This window comes from Notolepis coatsorum, assembly GCF_963971535.1.
Source record: "Notolepis coatsorum genome assembly, chromosome: 4".
In the NCBI taxonomy this organism is placed as follows: Eukaryota; Metazoa; Chordata; class Actinopteri; order Aulopiformes; family Paralepididae; genus Notolepis; species Notolepis coatsorum.
Window position 1 is genome coordinate 125544565 of NC_140168.1, and position 19502 is coordinate 125564066.

General features: G+C 41.3%; 1 protein-coding gene across 1 annotated transcript in view; it reads right to left on the reverse strand.

Annotated features, from left to right (window-relative positions):
* The window catches only part of LOC311226681 (protein-glutamine gamma-glutamyltransferase K-like), a gene marked incomplete at its 3' end in the record, with an annotated part of 168063 nt that overhangs the window by 24078 nt on the left and 124483 nt on the right, over positions 1 to 19502 (reverse strand). Inside the window, exons 8-9 of the mRNA XM_084312096.1 lie at positions 16152 to 16305; positions 4691 to 4978 (exon numbers count right to left, since the gene is read on the reverse strand). Of these exons, the coding sequence (XP_084168222.1) occupies positions 4691 to 4978; positions 16152 to 16305 (442 nt within the window). The remainder of the gene's footprint in view (positions 1 to 4690; positions 4979 to 16151; positions 16306 to 19502) is intronic.

Here is a 19502-nt window from a genome sequence, read left to right on the forward strand (position 1 = left end):
TGCCTGATAACGTTAGTTAGTCCTTAGTCAGGCTGCTCAGTGCTTACCTGGTCAATAATGTGGTCCTCCTCTTGCCAGATAGATTTGTTAAATCATAATATCCACAGTGGTGTGCTCTGCTGGTCCTCAGTAAATGTCCCGCCGGCGAAAATAAGTTGCTATTAAAGTGCTAAATGTTAGATATAGAGGATTCGAACGTGCCCGCTCTGTTAATAACATTTTCAATCAATCCTGCGAGGGGATGTTCAGACGTGTTCTGACCTGCCCCGCCTCCAGGGGGGAAAATATGCTGAGTGCAAAGGGGAGGCCACACTCATGTGTCTTCCTCACAGCCCCGTTTTAAACTTTTAGGGTGTGGCAGTCAGCTCGAATCTGATTGGCTAGGATCGGATTTGGACTCTAGATACATGAATCACATGCTGGAAGCCTGGAGAAAGAGACCTACCCCCTGCCTCCTCTCCTCTATAGTACTAGCTGCAGTGAGCATAGTGAGGCTGACAGTGTGTTAGAGGGAGTGAGAAGGAGAAGAGGGAGACATTTAAAAAAAAAAAAAAAATTATAACACAGATGCACAGATGAAAAAGAATGTAAACTATATTAAAAAAAAATTATATCCCTTTTTTTCATATTTCATATTTGATATTAATTCATATTTTAATAGGGAGGCATGGCTTCCGTTGGCTTCCATAAGGATTCGCCACTGCACACAGGTAGGGCCTACGCTACCAGGCATCAATGCTAGCATTTGTGATACTGCTCGTTGTCCCGTGAGACAACCGAGTTGTGTATTGGCGCAAGGGGCAGGATATCTGGGTAAACGTTGTCGTCATGACTCTGACTTGGATGTTTTCCCAGCTATCCTGGAGCGCGCGGCTAATGCTAATGCTACGATGCTGGGTCACTGTTCCTTTGTTCCCCGCCGTGGGCTGTCACCACTTTTCCCTCCTCTTAACCGGTTCATTGATGAAGGTCAGTTGGTAGCTAATGTGGGGGGTTTTGCTGAGGCTTATTTACCCTTTTTATGGGTGAATGGGCTGACAACAGGGCGCAAGGCAGGTGTGCCCTGGCTTGAGAGCCAGGTAGCATTGATCCTTTGCCCTGGCATGGTTGAAAGGCGAGGCCCTCAACCAGCGGCCATGTTTCCCCCGCCTGAGGTACCTGGACACAACGAAAACAGGTGACCGCAAGGCCGACAGCCTTGGCGGCAGAGGGATCGGCTACATTAGATGAGCACGCCCTAAAAAAACGTCGCCATCTAGCTGTGTCTAGCTCGCTCTCCGGTCACCCCCCCACCCCAACACCAGCGGGATAAGGGCTCTGATTTGTCTCCTTTGGATTCGGGCCGCGTGCTTTCAATGAAGCGCAAGCGGCCCCACGTTTCGCTTCTCATGGGGACAGGGGCTGACACCCAGTTGATGGCTAGGCCTGGGTCTGTCCATGAGAATGTGTTCCCTGTTTTGTTCATGAGCACAGTAGGTGCTGGAGATAAGAGATATCTCATTATGGCGAAGAGCGAGACGCTCAGCCAGTATTCATATAACTAGGTTATAGGATAACCTTTCGTTCTAGCATCATTCTTACTTTCAGTTATATTAGTTTCTAGGGCGGTACCGAATAGTTCGAAGCTTCATTCATAAAGTTGACATTCGAATTCTAAATCAACATTCGATTTTATTTAAAAAAAATTATGTGTCTATTCATTCTGTTTAAACCAATGGGGGTTTTCTTCACAGTTGCAGATAAAGATTAGGCTACACTAATATTATAGTATTATACTATTATAGTATATGACTCGTCATAATTTTTTTTATAAAACATTTATCATAAATGATGTAAACTATCTGCATCCGCTTGGCACTCGGCGCTCCATCAAGACGTCACCATCACTTTCGTACTGTGGTATATATTAAGAGGGATCTCCAACCTCTTCATAAAAACATCCCCCTCTCCTTTTACATTTGATCTTCTCTGGTTAATAAAGCCATTTATTAACTGGACCCACTTGACTGAGTAAGTTATTCCTAATGATTATATCCACTACAGTACCAACCGTGCCCTTATTGGATTATTTATGTTGACGAAACTGACGAGTAGAAAGTTGATTTAATAAAAAAATAAATCATTTAATCAGATTAATCATTCATGCATACGTTTGTGCGTTATCCCATGGTGTATATAAGTATAGTTTCGGAATGATCCAGGCTAATTCCTGGGAAACTGAGTTATAGGGCTCTACGTGAATTCTACTAAAAGCATTGGCATTTCATCCCTGGACACGCGACTATTACAAATCAACTGTATATAATAGGTATTATGTTTCATCATGAATGCATGAAGGGGGGGGGGGGGATAGTTTTTGATGCTTTGATTGCCAGTAACGGCATTTGTTATGAACACTAAAAACGCTGATCAGCTGGATCGGTATGAAAACATTGCACGATCAAGCTGGAATTGACGTCAGATAGTCCTTATATTAGAAGAATATTCCAATTGTTTGATCGCCATCTGGTCCATCTGATGTCCATCTGGTCCACGACATAATACGGCACAACACATGCACAGAGTGTCCCGTAGACTTTTCGATGTGACCTATTGAACCTCTAGGCTTCCCTGTACTAAAAACTGCACCCGGAGCGGTTTAAACGTAACACCCGGTCTGGAACAGGGTTTACTGCACTCTCGATACTGCCACCTGGCAGGATCTGGCCAGTACTGCACCCTCTGCATCCCAGTATGCCTTTTAACGGCAAGATACAGGTCCGTGACATTGAATAGGATATTAAAATCGAATAAAAGAAGAAACGATCCAAAAACGTAATATTACGTGATTGGCACTCAATCGCTGGCAAGCAAAAACGTAATATGACGTGGATGGCACTGAAAGTATTAATGAACCAATTCCTAAATTGTCTCCTACAGTGGTAGCTGAGCACGTGAAGCCTGGGCCTGGCCTGATGGTGGTAGCTGAGCAGGTGAAGCAGTGTTACTGATGACTATTTACTTCCTTGTGTGACGTCACTTCAGATACGGCATCCAAGACACTCAAAAAGCAAAAGCGAGTCGAGTCGATTAGGTACAGTACCATGCAGTGAAAAGTGGCATAAGAGAATACTTCATAATGTTTCATGCAATTAAAAAGTAAATGTATATTTAGTACACATGATTTATTTATTTTAAATAACAGTGACTTTTCCTTTTTGATAAGAAAGTCTAGTGCTGGTTGAGCATATGCATACTTTATGTTGATGGGCTTTGTCTATAATGTGGCCACAAAAATAGAAAGGTTTAATAATTTTGTTTGTTTGCACTAAGTTAATACTTTGACAAATGTTAACTTTATTTTTCAGTCAGTTTGGTCTTTGTGTGCCAAACATTATTAAAGGTAAACCTTTAATTTGTTTACCAAATAAATTAGAAGCATGTTTAAATCAGCAATGCCTCCCCTCTTTCTCCTAGCTCTAACCATCACTGTCAAAATAATGTTCCTGATGTCAAACTGCCTCATTCTTTCAGTTTTTGCATGACTACGTCCTTGAGAATAACTGAAAAGTTGGATTATTTTTAGGCTATATATCTTATGCTGATGTATGGTATTTTTGGAGTGTTAAATAAAAAATAAAAAATAAAAAACAACGTATACCGAACTGAACCGAAAACCGCAACACCAAAACTGTGATACAAACCAAACCATAGATTTTGTGAACCGTTCCACCCCTAGTGAACAGTGATGAATAGAGTGAACAGTGATGAATGGAGTGAACAGTGATGAATAGAGTGAACAGTGATGAATAGAGTGATGAATAGAGTGAACAGTGATGAATAGAGTGATGAATAGAGTGAACAGTGATGAATAGAGTGAACAGTGATGAATAGAGTGATGAATAGAGTGAACAGTGATGAATAGAGTGATGAATAGAGTGAACAGTGATGAATAGAGTGAACAGTGATGAATAGAGTGTAAGGTCACTTTAAATAAACAACTCACTGTAGCACCCACTTTACCCACTTTAGACACTTTAACACACTTTATATTTATTGGTAAAGAGATTTGCAATACAATTCATACCTCATTGCACCTTACCTAAGTTGTACCTCATCCCATTTCTGCATTGTACTGTATACTGTATTATAACTCAGTTACTATTTTTTTTTCCTACTCTGTATTGTATATTGTATATGTATATTGACTGAACATTTTTGTTTACACTTGTTTACGTACTTTTGACTTTCTATTTTATACTTATCTATTTTTATCTAGCACACTCGCAGGAGCATAACAGAAAAAAGCATTTCATATATAAAAGTATTCTGTATTTTTTAGGGATGTTCGATATTGGCTTTTTTACCGATATCCGATATACCAATATTGTCCAACTCTTAATTTCCGATACCGATATCAACCGATACCGATATATGCGGGGTCCCCTGAATAATTTCAGGTAATTAACATTACATATCACTTGTCGTGGAATTAACACAACATTATGCATACTTTTGACAATAAATAAAATAAGAATTTGTTCTTACATGCTTGCCTGGGTAAATAAAGGTGAAATAAATGAAAACCGATACCGATATTTTCCGATAATACATTTTAATGCCAATATCGGCCGATAATATCGGACATCTCTAGTCATATTTTTGTATGACAACTAATAAAGAAACTTGAAGTTGAAACTAAGGAGCTGACCTTCGTTGGGCGTGAGCTCCAGCAGCAGCTTCTCCTTCTTCACTGTGCTCTTCAGCACCCCGGTGTAGTACATGACGGCCGCCTGGCTGTTCAGCGTGGCGCGGCGCGGCTGGGAGCTCAGGTTGGTCACCACGATGGTCAGCCGGGCGTCCGCGCCCATTCTGGGGCCCTCATCCTCGTCCATCCTCACCTCGACGCTCACGTCCTCCGCCACCGGTGATGAGTACACCTCGGGCTTGCTGCCGAAGCGGCTGGCGGTCTCCACGGCGATGCGCTCCTCCTCTGAGTCTGGGAGGGAGAGGTGGGGGTGGTGGTAGAGAGGGGGGTGGTGGGGGAGAGAGGGGGAGTGGTGGGGGAGAGAGGGGGGATAGATAGATAGAGATCTTTATTGATAATGAACATATATACAAATATAGATATAGAAGCCCACCATTATCAAAAGGATTAAAACACAAGAAAGCTTACAGCTTGTTTCCATTGCGGTCCTTCAGATGTCTGTGAGTGCTATGTGCTGGTGAGTGTCTGCCTGGATGTGTGTAGGTGTATGAGAGTAAGAGTGCCTGATACAACATGTCAGAGCCTGTGGGTAGAGCGAGGGTGTGCCCACCACGCAGGGGGGAGGAAGACATGGTGAGATAAAATACAGTAAAAAAATAAATAAAATACAATTAATACAAATAAAAAATATACCCATCAAAACCTAATAAAATACATTAAAAATAAATAAAATCAACTAAGAAAAATAAAATATAATTAAACCCAGGTTCTGCTTCTCCTGATCCAGCTCTTTATTTAGCCTTTAAAAGAGGAATAGGGACTTATTAACTTAATGTCTGCTGGTAGCCTATTCCAATCTACTGCCACAGAGTACAGGAATGAATTCTGCCCAATGCATCTTTTGCATTTTACTGGGATCAGATATGTAGGACAGAGAGTGAGATGAGGAGAGAGGGATGCGAGATAGGATAGTTTTCAGTCCTGTGATGTGCATTACACCACCCATGACGCTACTCATTTGTGTCAAAAGGTTACACACTGTCTCACTCCCTCGTCTAGGGAGAGAGCACTCTGTCTCAAAGCAAGTACATATATACATTTACATTTACATTTAGTCATTTAGCTGCCGCTTTTATCCCAAGCGACTTACAAGTTCTGTACGACAAGCCATCAGGAAGGGCACAACTCTATCAGCTGAGCAACAATGTTCATCAAAGTGTTGAGTGCTACAGTGTAGGTTAGTTTATTAGGACAAGTGCATGACAGTACGGTTAGTTAGGGTTAGATTTTTATTTTATTTTTTTAAATTCAGATAATGGTTGAAGAAGTGCGTCTTTAGTCGACGGCGAAAGATTGGACGTGATTCGGCTGTCCTAACTGGGGTGGGTAGTTCATTCCACCATTGTGGGGCAAGGACTGAGAATAGGCGACTTCTCTTTGATGACCCTCCCGGAGCTTGGATATATCCTATATCAAACACAGTCTGTCTCAAAGCAAGCACATATATATCAAACACAGTCTGTGTCAAAGAAAGTACATATATATCAAACACAGTCTGTGTCAAAGAAAGTACATATATATCAAACACAGTCTGTCAAAGCAAGTACATATATCAAACACAGTCTGTGTCAAAGCAAGTACATATATATCAAACACAGTCTGTGTCAAAGCAAGCACATATATATCAAACACAGTCTGTCTCAAAGCAAACACATATATCAAACACAGTCTGTCTCAAAACAAGTACATATATATCAAACACAGTCTGTCTCAAAGCAAGCACATATATATCAAACAGTCTCTCTCAACACAAGTACATATATATAAAACACAGTCTGTTTCAAAGCAAGCACATATATATCAAACACAGTCTCAAAGCAAGCACAAATATATCAAAAACAGTCTCAAAGCAAGCACATATATATCAAAAACAGTCTCAAAGCAAGCACATATATATCAAACACAGTCTCAAAGCAAGTACATATATATCAAAAACAGTCTCAAAGCAAGCACATATATATCAAACACAGTCTCAAAGCAAGTACATATATATCAAACACAGTCTCAAAGCAAGTACATATATATCAAACACAGTCTCAAAGCAAGCACATATATATCAAAAACAGTCTCAAAGCAAGTACATATATATCAAAAACAGTGTCAAAGCAAACACATATATCAAAAACAGTCTCAAAGCAAGTACATATCAAAAACAGTCTCAAAGCAAGTACATATATATCAAAAACAGTCTCAAAGCAAGTACATATATATCAAAAACAGTCTCAAAGCAAGTACATATATATCAAAAACAGACCGAAGCAAGAAATGTAGTGCTCGCTCCCTCCAAGTAAAGCAAGCCAGAGAGAAATACTCAGCAGGCAGGTGGACAGGTGCGACCGTGCGCCCTGAGGTCAGAGAGGGGAATTATTGGAATGTACTCCAAGCATTTTGTGGACAAGGGAGCAGCATTCTATTCATATTTTTAGAGATGCTGGCAGGGGAGTGGATTTGACGCGTGGCTGTATAACGGAGCATGGCCTGTCAACCCCGCTCCTCTGTCAGAAATACTACAATTACAATTTTCATCTAATCTTTAGCTCTGATGCTTTTATCCAAAGTGACCTCCAAGTTGTGTACAAAAAGTCTAGCCTCACGTTCAATTCAGGAGCGAGCTTTTGAAATGGTTTGACGTGTAGAGCGGCTGCCTTTCATTCGGGCAAACACAGGACTCTTAACTCTTTCTGCGCCATACCCGACATATCTCGGGTTTCGTCGCCAACCGTTGAGCGCCATACCCGAGAATTCTTTTTTCTTTTTTTCGATTTTCCTATTCAAAACAGTCGCGCGGACCTTGGTGACTCATCAGAGTACTTGAAATTGCAATGACGATTGCATCCCGGCAGGTGGCAGTATCGCCTACCTTATGAACATGCATATGGCCCAGCTTAGTGTGGGGTGGCCTCAGCCCCCAAACAGGGACTCACACTACTAGACAGCTCACCAAGAGGCTCACTGTGGGAGGATTCAAACACAGGACTCTTAAGGTGGACAGCTCACCAAGAGAGGCTCACTGTGGGAGGATTCAAACACAGGACTCTTAACTCTTTGAGCGCCACAAGCTTTCCCCATCTGCACTGGCTGGCGCCAGCTTTTCTTGACCATTTTCACTATATTTCACGATCTTTGCGGAGCTATTGTATATTCTATATTATAGCTATGGAGACAATAGTATGGCTCATTTGACAGACACTATTTCTAGTCCAACATGTAAAAAAGAGTTTGTTTCTACACACTGTAGTTTATAGTTTATTACACGCTAAACATCGCCCATTTCCAAAATAATCCAGTCTTTTTCCATAGATCGCGAGATAAGACACGTTATATGCAATAAGCCCAAATCGTTCTGGTTGATCCCCTGAAACCCCAAATACTCCCAAATCAAAGGTATATACCATGTACATATGTGCCTTCACAAAATCATTAAGGGGGGGGGGGGGCTGTAGTCTTACCCCGAAAATGCGATCGTTTAGCTTGGTTTAGGTCCGGTAAAATAAGACACTGATCGTTACAGAAACATGTTTCTGGTTCGGTAAAATAGACATAGAATATACCTTACCTTAGCCAGAAGGTACTCCAAAAAGAATAATTCCAATGATCCCATCGGCGATCGCGATTACTTGTTTATATGTAATTACTCGTGTTTACGGAAAACTATGGGTTTTGAGGCGAGCAGATCTCGTAGCGATTGCTCTGCAAGAGCTCCTTCCCCTCAGAGCGAGTCTTGACAGAAAGGGATCAGGACAGACACTGTCTGACCTAGACTATCAGAGTTCAAAAGGTAGGCAATACTGCCACCTGGTGAGATTCGATCGGCATTGCAATTCCAACACAGGCAAATGAGCCAGGGACACCTAGAGTGATCCGGATGACCGTTTAGAACGGGGATCAAACGAAAAAGATCAAAGGATCCAAAAACGAGTTTACTCGTTATTGGCCGTCATTGAGTTAAGGCGAGACGGTACCCCCGCAATCGCCTTTTTGCTTTTTTTCAATGATATTGAGATTTTGTTATGTTTTGCTTCCTTAACATGTCTTATTTCAAACTAGTGGCAATAAAATATCGAAAACAGACAATTAGTTGTTTATTTTACTTCATTTTGTCTGATTGTGTCCATAGATCACAATTACAATATATAACTTTGAGGGTGTTTTCTCAAAAACTAGTTTTTATGCATTTTACTTACACACAAAGACATGGAACTCCATTTCCCTAGTACCTACACACACCAAACTTTCCACATTTGTTCCCATCCATATCCTGCTTTTAATTACAGAATGGTTTGTTGATATATCATTCATAGCCGAGTTTATAGTACATTTTATACCAAAACTAGGCGAAAATCGATATTTTTTTAAGACAGTAGACAGTATTTCCTGATGTATGGGCTGATAAGAGGACATAGCCACAATCCCTTCTGGAAAAAGTTTAGTTTTGAATGTGTCAACAAAATGAAACCAAGTTTTTTAATCTGCCATTATCCATGTTGGTGATTCGTGTCTTGGCGATACATGCAAATGTGTGCATATTTAATGAGGAAGTGCCTCATTTATATACACATACAATTCAGAAAATGTGCAATATATTTTTTCTTAGTTTATATGTACATAACAAACAAACAAACTTTCATAGTGATATCTATTCAAAATTTGTTTTACCTATTAGGGGGTACCGTCTCGCCTTAAGGTGGGAGGATTCTAGAGTCCTTGCTAGCATGACTGACACGCGGAACAGCTGCACTGCATCAGTGCATAGCTTTCCCAAATGATCCGTGGATTTGAACCAGCAACCTTTAAAGTCCCAAGCCCCGCTTCTCTGACCTCCAGGCTGTCGTTGCCCCCCCGCATGGTAGTGACTCTAGGGGTGAATATGAGTGCTCTGTCAGTACCTTCTTGGTGTTTGTAGAGGTGTGTGTTGTCTAGGGCAGGGGTTCCCAAACTTTTCAGGCCGGGACCCAGAAAATAAGGCGTCAGAGAGCCACGGCCCAATGCACATCGTCAGGCTTTTTTTATTTATTTTTTTGCCAGGCGACCGATTTTTTAAGCCAAATATCACTTCAATCCTATTAAGTTAGTTCAAGGTAGTTATTCATTTATATGTGCTATTTATGAGAGGGCTAACTTGTTGCAAAATAATAATGATAATAATAATAGCCTCATTAAAATACTATTGTTGCTTCGGTTGTTTTCAGCGTTTTATGTGCATAATCTGTTATTTAGTTTGAAATGTTCGTTGAAATAAGTAGATTTTTAGTTTTTGTTTATTTATTAAGTTAATATAAAACCATATAGTCACATTTTAGAATACAATAGAATATAATTTTATAATACAACTAGAAACACTGTCCTGGCCTGCTTCTAAGTTCAGTGACCTGACAAAAAAAAAAAAAAAAAAAAAAAAACGTTTTATTTTTACTTTTTTTTTTATTTATTTTTTTAATCATCTCGCGGCCCTCCCGTGGCTGCTCGCGGCCCACCTTTGGGTCGCGACCCCGACTTTGGGAACCACTGGTCTAGGGGTGAATATGAGTGCTCTGTCAGTACCTTCTTGGTGTTTGTAGAGGTGTGTGTTGTCTAGGGGTGAATATGAGTGCTCTGTCAGTACCTTCTTGGTGTTTGTAGAGGTGTGTGTTGTCTAGGGGTGAATATGAGTGCTCTGTCAGTACCTTCTTGGTGTTTGTAGAGGTGTGTGTTGTCTAGGGGTGAATATGAGTGCTCTGTCAGTACCTTCTTGGTGTTTGTAGAGGTGTGTGATGTCTAGGGGTGAATTTATTTATTTAGATTTATGACCGCAGTACTTCACCGAAAGGACGAGTAGCGAGATCTCTCCGTGGGAGGACCGGCGAGATGAAGAAGTCTCCGTCTTATCAGCTACACACAAAGGACTATGTCGGGCACTGCTGAAGTCGAGGATATTTATGAAAGGCGAGAATACTTTATACTTCATTTTGAGTTTTAACGAGACGGAAGACGACAGTGGTTTTGGTCGTGTGAGTAATAGCACAGCTCCAACGGAAGCTGCCCCGTTTAGGAGAGAGCGACAGACAGCTCTCCTGTATGATATTTCATAAAGACCCCGGTTGTGAAGTGAGTGACCCACCATCACCACCACCACCACCACCATCACCACCACCATCACCACCATCACCACCACCACCATCATCATCATCACCACCACCACCAGCTAAGTACCTAGCTTAGCTTCAGCTTAGCCTAACCTGAAAAGACAAGAAATAAAGGAAGATGCCGGGACTCGGCTCTCCCACAGAATGTACTAATTGCTTGGAGATGAGAAAGAGGATTGTAGAGCTGGAGGCTCGGGTTTCTACCCTGTACCAAATACAGCAGGATGAGCAACTCATTGACTCTATTTATGAAGCTACTACAAATATAGCCAACAATACCATGATTGAGAACTGGCCTATGCTAGTAGCTACAGAACAGCACCACCCAAAAGACGGTCCTTGGCACAACCAAGGAGCTAGACCAAAGCAGTGGATCACCGTCAAGGATAAAAGGAGAAATAAACGATCCAGGACCTCACCCCCGGTACCGCCAGGAAATAGTTTCAACCTACTCTCGGAAACACGCATATCAACACCCAAGGCAAAGAGATATAGAAGCGTAGCTAACAACGCTAACGAAGAAAACAGCGAGCGTAACGGAGCTCACGCTAACGACGCTAATAGCAAGAATACCGGAGCTCACGCTAACACTAGCGAAGCAAACAGCTGGCATGCCGGAGCTCACGCTAATGCTAGCGAAGCACACGCTAACGACGAGACGATGAGGAAAACAGAGCCACTAGCGACACGGCTGGCAAACACGACCCAGACCGAGCGAACGTCTAACAGCGAAGAGACTATCATGCGCCGAGAACGTCGCAATAGCCAACGCCGAAGGTACGGGACCAGCGTTAACATGCCGGCTATTGAGAAGGCTAACGAGGCTTCACCAAGGCCACAGGACTGTGGAAAGAACCGGCAGACTAGGCCTAGCCCAAAAACAAACGGCCCCAAAACTGTTGGAAAGAAAAATGCTAACCTCACACAGAAAATAGACTGCATACTGATTGGAGATTCCACAACAAGGTATGTGGAGATGGCAAACACAGAAAATATCTGTCTAGACAATACAACTGTGAAAGAGCTAGCCGAAAAACTTCCAACACTAATCAGACCGGGAATAACAAAAATTGTCATTCACTCTGGATCGTTTGACATCCTGCGAAAGAAGACTGGCACAGAGACTTTGAAAGACGATTTCACACGTTTAATGAACACACTAGACAAATATCAGTCTGTGTACACAAACACTGATGTGTCCATCAGTGGACCAATTGCATGCTTTCGCAGAGGACAGGAAGCATTCAGTCGACTCCTACATTTTAATTCATGGTTAGGGGCTGCATGTCTCGTACACGGCCTGAAATTCATTGACAACTTCAATGTTTTCTGGAATAACCCAGAACGTTTTCAAAGAAATGGCTTCTTCCCAAATCGCTTAGGTTCAAAGCTCCTATCAGCAAACATGCGTCATGCCTTGATGGCCTCCAAGAATATTAAGCTCATACCAGCACGAGAGATAGTCATGAAGGACACAATCTCACCACGAAGTACAGCACAAGACGTCCCGTCCCCGTCCCGTCCCCCCATATCACACAAGGCCATCTAGTCTGATCAAATGTCCCCGAAAGCACAGTGCAGTCAGTACGGTACAGTATAGCACAATTACCATGCCATCTCTCAAAACATACAAGTAATCATAACCAGCCAATGGCATGGTGAAAAATATACGCCACCAATGCGTTTACCTGCTATTAACCTCAGGGCCATCACGGTCAAACCAAAGCAGACCTCCTCTAAAGAAGTCCAACAAATAAAATTAGCTTTCCTAAATGTCAGATCACTGAATAATAAAACATTCTTAGTAAATGATCTGATTAAAGAAAATAACTTAGATTGCATCTGCCTAGTAGAGACATGGCTAAATAATGACACAGCTACATCAATAATGATAGAAGCTTGTCCACCAGACTATAACTTTTTTCAAATACCCAGAAAAAATAAAAGGGGCGGAGGAGTTGCAGCAATCTTCTCCTCAAAACTCTTGTTTAGAATCACAGAACTAGGCGAGTTCATGTCAATGGAATATCTTGCCATTGAACTAAAAACAGAATCAACTATTATTGTCACAATATACCGCCCGCCTAGACACTCACCAATATTTATACAGGAGCTCTCTGAACTGATCTCACTATGTGTTACCGGATATGATAAGGTGATCCTAAATGGAGACCTGAACATCCATTTTAATAAGAAAACAGACTCCAAAACTATGGAACTAAAAAATCTACTGGATAGCTTTGACCTAATACAGCATATAACAAATGCAACTCACCGGCTTGGGAATACACTAGACTTAGTTATAACATAACTAACATAACATAACTAACTAACATAAGCATAACAAATATCTCAATAACTGAATTACCTCTCTCCGACCATCACTGTATATTTTTTGATACTCAAATAACCCTTACTAAAACAAAAAAATAAATCATAGTTAAAAAGAGGCTCCTAAACGACAAAGCTGAATCAAAGTTCATTGTTCTTATCAGACTACATGAACCACACAATCATGACAGCTCTCTAAATGAAATGGTAGAAAATCTCAATGATGCAATGTCATCTATATTAAATGCTGTCGCCCCATTAAAAACGAAAAAGAAGAAAACTAGAGCCTCGCCCTGGTTAAACTATAATACGGTCAACGAAGAAAAAAGGAAATGTCGTGCAGCGGAGCGAAAATGGAGAAAAACAAAAACCACCATATGCTGTGATATATACAAAGATGCTTTAACTGCTTATAATAAAACCATCCGCTTAGCAAGGAAAGATTACTTCTCTAAAATCATTACAGAAAATGCTGGAAACTCCAGAATCCTCTTTTCCACTATTAATGTACTACTCAACACTGCCCCTACACCTCCTCAGTCATCAACGGTTAAGTGTGAAGAACTTGCACTATTCTTTAACAACAAAATAACCTTGATCAGGGCCAGCATTACTCATGATGGAAATAAAGTTAATTGCGGCAAACCGTGCAATGTAACCATGAGAAGTTTCAGATGCATCACATTAGATGTACTCTGCAAAACTGTCTCAGAATGTAACTCCTCCACCTCAGACATTGACCCTATACCTACAGCTTTCTTCAAACGGGTATTTAATAGTGTTTCAAGCCCTGTGCTAGATATCATAAACACTTCCCTTAGGACTGGTATTTTCCCGGATGCCTTTAAAACAGCAGTTGTAAAGCCATTACTAAAAAAACCTAACTTGGATAGTAATGAAATGGCAAATTATCGTCCAATATCCAACCTACCATTCATTAGTAAAGTACTTGAAAAGATAGTTTCAGTTCAAATAAATTCCTTTCTTGAAGAAAACAACATCTTAGAAGAATTTCAGTCAGGATTCAGAAAATATCATAGCACTGAAACTGCCCTCACCAAAATAATCAGTGACCTCAGACTAAACTCTGACGAGAATAAGATCTCCATCCTTATCCTGTTAGATCTCAGTGCAGCATTTGATACAATCGATCACGATATTCTAATCGATCGTCTTGAAAACCATGTCGGTTTCTCAGACCATGTGCTGGGCTGGTTTAAAACATACATCAGAGGGAGGAAATTCTATGTTAAACTAGGAGATCACATGTCTGATATATACGACAACAACTATGGAGTTGCACAAGGGAGTTGCTTAGGTCCTTTACTCTTCTCCCTTTACATGTTACCGCTGGGTGATATCATCAGAGAACATAATGTAGATTTCCATAGCTATGCGGATGATACACAACTGTACATATCTACTGAACCAAATGATACAGCGATTAGCTCCATTACAGACTGCTTACTGGCAATAAATAAATGGATGAGTAAGAACTTCCTGAAACTAAACGAGAACAAAACTGAAATTCTAATTATCAGCTCCAAAACTAAAAAAGAAACATTAATAAAGAACCTGGGGGGACTAACCCCTTGGATCAAATCTGAGGTCACTAGTCTTGGGGTTATCATAGATTCAGAACTGAATTTCAATTCTCATATTAGCAAAGTGACGAAAACATCGTTCTTCCATCTCAGAAATATAGCAAAAGTACGACCATTTATTAATCAGAACGATGCTGAGAAGCTAATTCATGCATTCATATCTAGCCGGTTAGACTACTGTAATGCACTTTTCACAGGTCTCCCTAAGAAAACCACAGAGAGGCTTCAGCTAATCCAAAACTCTGCAGCCCGACTGCTAACTAGAACCAAAAGGAGAGAGCACATTAGTCCAGTCCTAGCCGCTTTACACTGGCTTCCTGTAACATTTAGAATTGACTTTATGGTCCTTCTCCTTACATACAAAGCTCTAAATGGACAGGGACCTAGCTACATCGCCAACACTCTAATAAATTACACACCAGCAAGAACACTGCGATCATCAGCTGCTGGACTACTAGAGGCTCCCAGAAGCAGTCAAAAGAGGATCGGTAATGCAGCCTTTATCAACTATGCCCCAAAACTATGGAACAAACTACCCCAAAACATCAGGGAAGCCAACTCGCTAGACATCTTTAAAAGACAGCTTAAAACCTATCTCTTTGCTCAGGCATTTCACTGATAGATATCTGCTACCACCTAGTGGCAAGAGGAAACATCAGGGATATCCTGACACAACTTGTATTTATTCTTACCCTGCCTACTCTTTTACACTGCCTATCAAATTCATGTGTCGGTTATTACACTTTTTACTTCTTACTGATGACTATTTTTAAACTGAATCATTTTAAACTATTCTTATTATTTGCTAGATCCAAATGTGAAACACTGATTATTTGTTCATGAATTACAGGAGTATTACTGAATAGAGCACTTTTTACTTCTTACTGATGACTATTTTTAAACTGAATCATTTTATTCTTATTATTTGCTAGATCCAAATGTGAAACACTGTGATTATTTGTTCATGAATTACAGGAGTATTACTGAATAGAGAGCCTATTAGGATGCTAGATCCTAATGTGAAACACTGTGATTTGCCATATCTTGCTATGCTCGCTCATGCCTGTATTTTTTATGTCCGTTCTATTTTATAATTTTTTGACTATTTTTAAACTGAATCATTTTAAACTATTTTTACTATTTGTGTTACTGAAAACTGTAAGCGGAGAGCCTATTGGGATGCTAGATCCTAATGTGAAACACTGTGATTCTACCTGTCTATCTTTTTATGCTCGCTTATGCCTGTATTTTTTGCTGTTGTGAAGCACTTTGAACTGCAACCTCTGTATGAAAAGTGCTATACAAATAAAGTTATTATTATTATTAATATGAGTGCTCTGTCAGTACCTTCTTGGTGTTTGTAGAGGTGTGTGATGTCATGGCGCTCCTCAGAGCCCACGGCTTTGGTGCTGATGTGGTGTCCCACAGCCTTCTTCTCACTGTGGATCTGGCTAAAGGTTCCATCCGAGTTCCTCTGCCAGTAGATCTTATCACTGTTTACCTGATGGGGACAACAGACCCGTTCAATGCTCAGACATCAGTACCAACAGGAGGTCTTGCCTGTCAGCTAGGGCTGAGCCCAAATGTTTGAACGTTCGGACCTTCGTTCGTTACTTCGTTAATCAACATTCGAATTTTTTATTTTTAATAAAAAGAAAAAGAAATGTATATATTTTTTGTATGGGTCTATTCATTCTGTTTAAACCAATGGGGTTTTTCTTCACAGTTGCAGATAAAGATTAGGCTACACTAATATTATACTTTTATACTATTATACTATTATAGTATAAGACTGTAGCCTATCTGCATCTGCTTGGCACTCTGCGCTCCATCAAGACGTCACCATCACTTTCGTACCAACTGTGCCCTTATTGGATTATTTATGTTGACGAAACTGATGAGTTATATTCATTAAAGAAAGTTGATAGGCGGCTGGGTGGCGCAGCGGACATTGCACTTGTCACCAACGCAAGAGACACCGGGTTCGACTCCGGCTGTCGGCGTTGCCTCCGGCTTGGGCCAGCCGTCATACTAACTCAATTGGCAGAGTTAGAGGGTGGAAGTCGATGGGTGGTAATCTGGACGTTGTGGACGCCTGCACAGCAGAGACAGGAAATGGCGGGGGCAGTGTGAGCCTCCTACACGTACTTGCAGGTGAAAAGATGCGACAGGCTGCCTCCTCGTGTACCGGAGGGCACACGTGATGCAAGGCTTCTATCCTCCCTACAACCGGCCAGTGGGGGGAATATGCGAGCAACGTTCAAGACAGGGGAGGGAAGAATTGGCACAGTGGAATTGGGATGGGCGAAAAAATAGAAAAATAGGAGAAGAAGTGGATTAAAAAAATATATAAAATGTATTTCATTTTTTTTACTAATTTAATCAGATTAATCACTTTATTCAAATTGAGGATTTAGTTTGAGGATATTTGATAAAAATGTGTTGGTTTGTAGGTATAGTCTTCTGAATACCTACGTATATACCCTTGGCTACACTACTGCCTCAAACACCAATCGTCAATCTAATTCTGTACAATCAAGTGCAAAAATGGGATAGATATATCGGTAATTGTGTTCCATTATCATCATCAACCTTTATTTATACTCGAAAAGACAAATGAGGTCACCCTCATTTTCAATGTCGTCGAGACTCTACAGACATTTCAATGCACACATTTCTACAATATGACAATAAATATTTTTTTTGTATCCACTTTTTCTCCCATTTTCTATATTTTCTCCCATCCCAATTTCGTATCATCCAATTCAACCCTCCCCTGTCACGAACGCTGTTTCTTGCCTCCCACAAGCCGGCTGCAATGTGGACTAAGTCATACATAGCACAAGTCCCCTCCGGTACTTGAGGTAACAGCAGTCGCATCTTTTCACCTGCGCAGCTCGATCTCTCAGTGGCGAGGAGTAACGCGTGGGAGGCTCACGCTACCCCCGACACTTCCTGATTCTACTGCGCAGGCGCACCAACCGACCTGTAGGAGTCGCTGTCCACAACGCCCGATCCCCACCCATCAGTTTCCCACCCCCTAATACGGCCAATGTGTATTAGTATGAACGACCAGCTAAACTGAAAGCAATGTGGAGCGCTGGGCTCGAACAGGCGAGCCGAGCGTCTCTGCATTCGTGGCGAGCGCCTTGCCCACTACGCCACGTAGCCGCCCTAATATGACAATAAATATTAATAACTATCTATATAGTATAAAATGAACATAGGCATAAAATCAGCACACAGATTGACAGAATAAAAAAAACAATGCATAAATTGCAGACATAAGAATAGGTATAAAAGACAATAAAAGTAGTGCAATGTAAACGTGCAGACTTAACCCTTTCACTGCCACACTACCAAATGGTTTAACGCTTTCACTGCGACAATACAGAAGGTTAACCCTTTACTATCACACTACAAACGGTTAACCCTTTACTATCACACTACAGACAGTTAACCTTTCACTACCACACTACAGAAGGTTAACCTTTCACTACCACACTACAGAAGGTTAACCCTTTACTATCACACTACAGAAGGTTAACCCTTTACTAGCACACTACAGACAGTTAACCTTTCACTACCACACTACAGAAGGTCAACCCTTTACTATCACACTACAGAAGGTTAACCCTTTACATCACACTACAGACGGTTAACCCTTTACTATCACACTACAGACGGTTAACCCTTTACTATCACACTACAGACGGTTAACCCTTTACTATCATACTACAGACGGTTAACCTTTCACTACCACACTACAGAAGGTTAACCCTTTCACTGCCACATGACAAAGGCTTAACCCGTTCACTACCACACTACAGAAGGTTAACCCTTTACGATCACACTACAGACGGTTAACCTTCTGTAGTGTGGTAGTGAAAGGGTTAATAATGGCATAAAATAAGTACAATCAGTGTCGGGCCCCAAACGCTCTGAATCGGTCATGTCCTTAACCCTTTCACTGCCGCACTACCAAATGGTTAACCCTTTCACTGCGACAATACACAGAAGGTTAACCATTTCACTGCCACACAACAGCAGGTTAACCTTTTACTACCACACTACAGAAGGTCAACCCTTTACTATCACACTACAGACGGTTCTGTATCGTTAGTGGCTTAGCTTGGCATCACTACTGCACTATCTCGCGTACGTGCACGCGTACTGAATAAACCACAAATGTACCTCTAATACCAGTATTAGTCTGACCACACCCCTCATCAGCTTACCTTCATAAGCAGGTGTGTGGTCACCTGCTCTCCTCCTTCTCGCTTTCACCACAAGGAAGAAGTGCCTCGGTAGATCCCCACACTTGACACCATGATGGAAGAAATTGGATTAGGAACAGCTTGGGAAACAAGGATGCGTTGACATCATATCTTTATTTTCTCTCTCACTATTTTTCGAGAAAATACGGCGATATTGTCTTCGTACTGGAGTGTCTAGAAGATGATGATCATTCTAAAAACCCTCCACCGGTTTTCGTATTGGGAGCACGCCGCTGCATGCTTCTCAACTGCAGTTCCTTGCTGTGTTTGTTGGGGTGAAACCTGTCAGGCCACAGCTGAACTGTCGGACATGCCGCTGTTGTGAGAAGCGGTGCGTTCCAGGTTGGGTGAGTAGTGTTTGCTGGCGGGCTCCACTTGTCTGTTAGTGCTATGGGGGCTACTTGACAAAGTTTATGGAAAC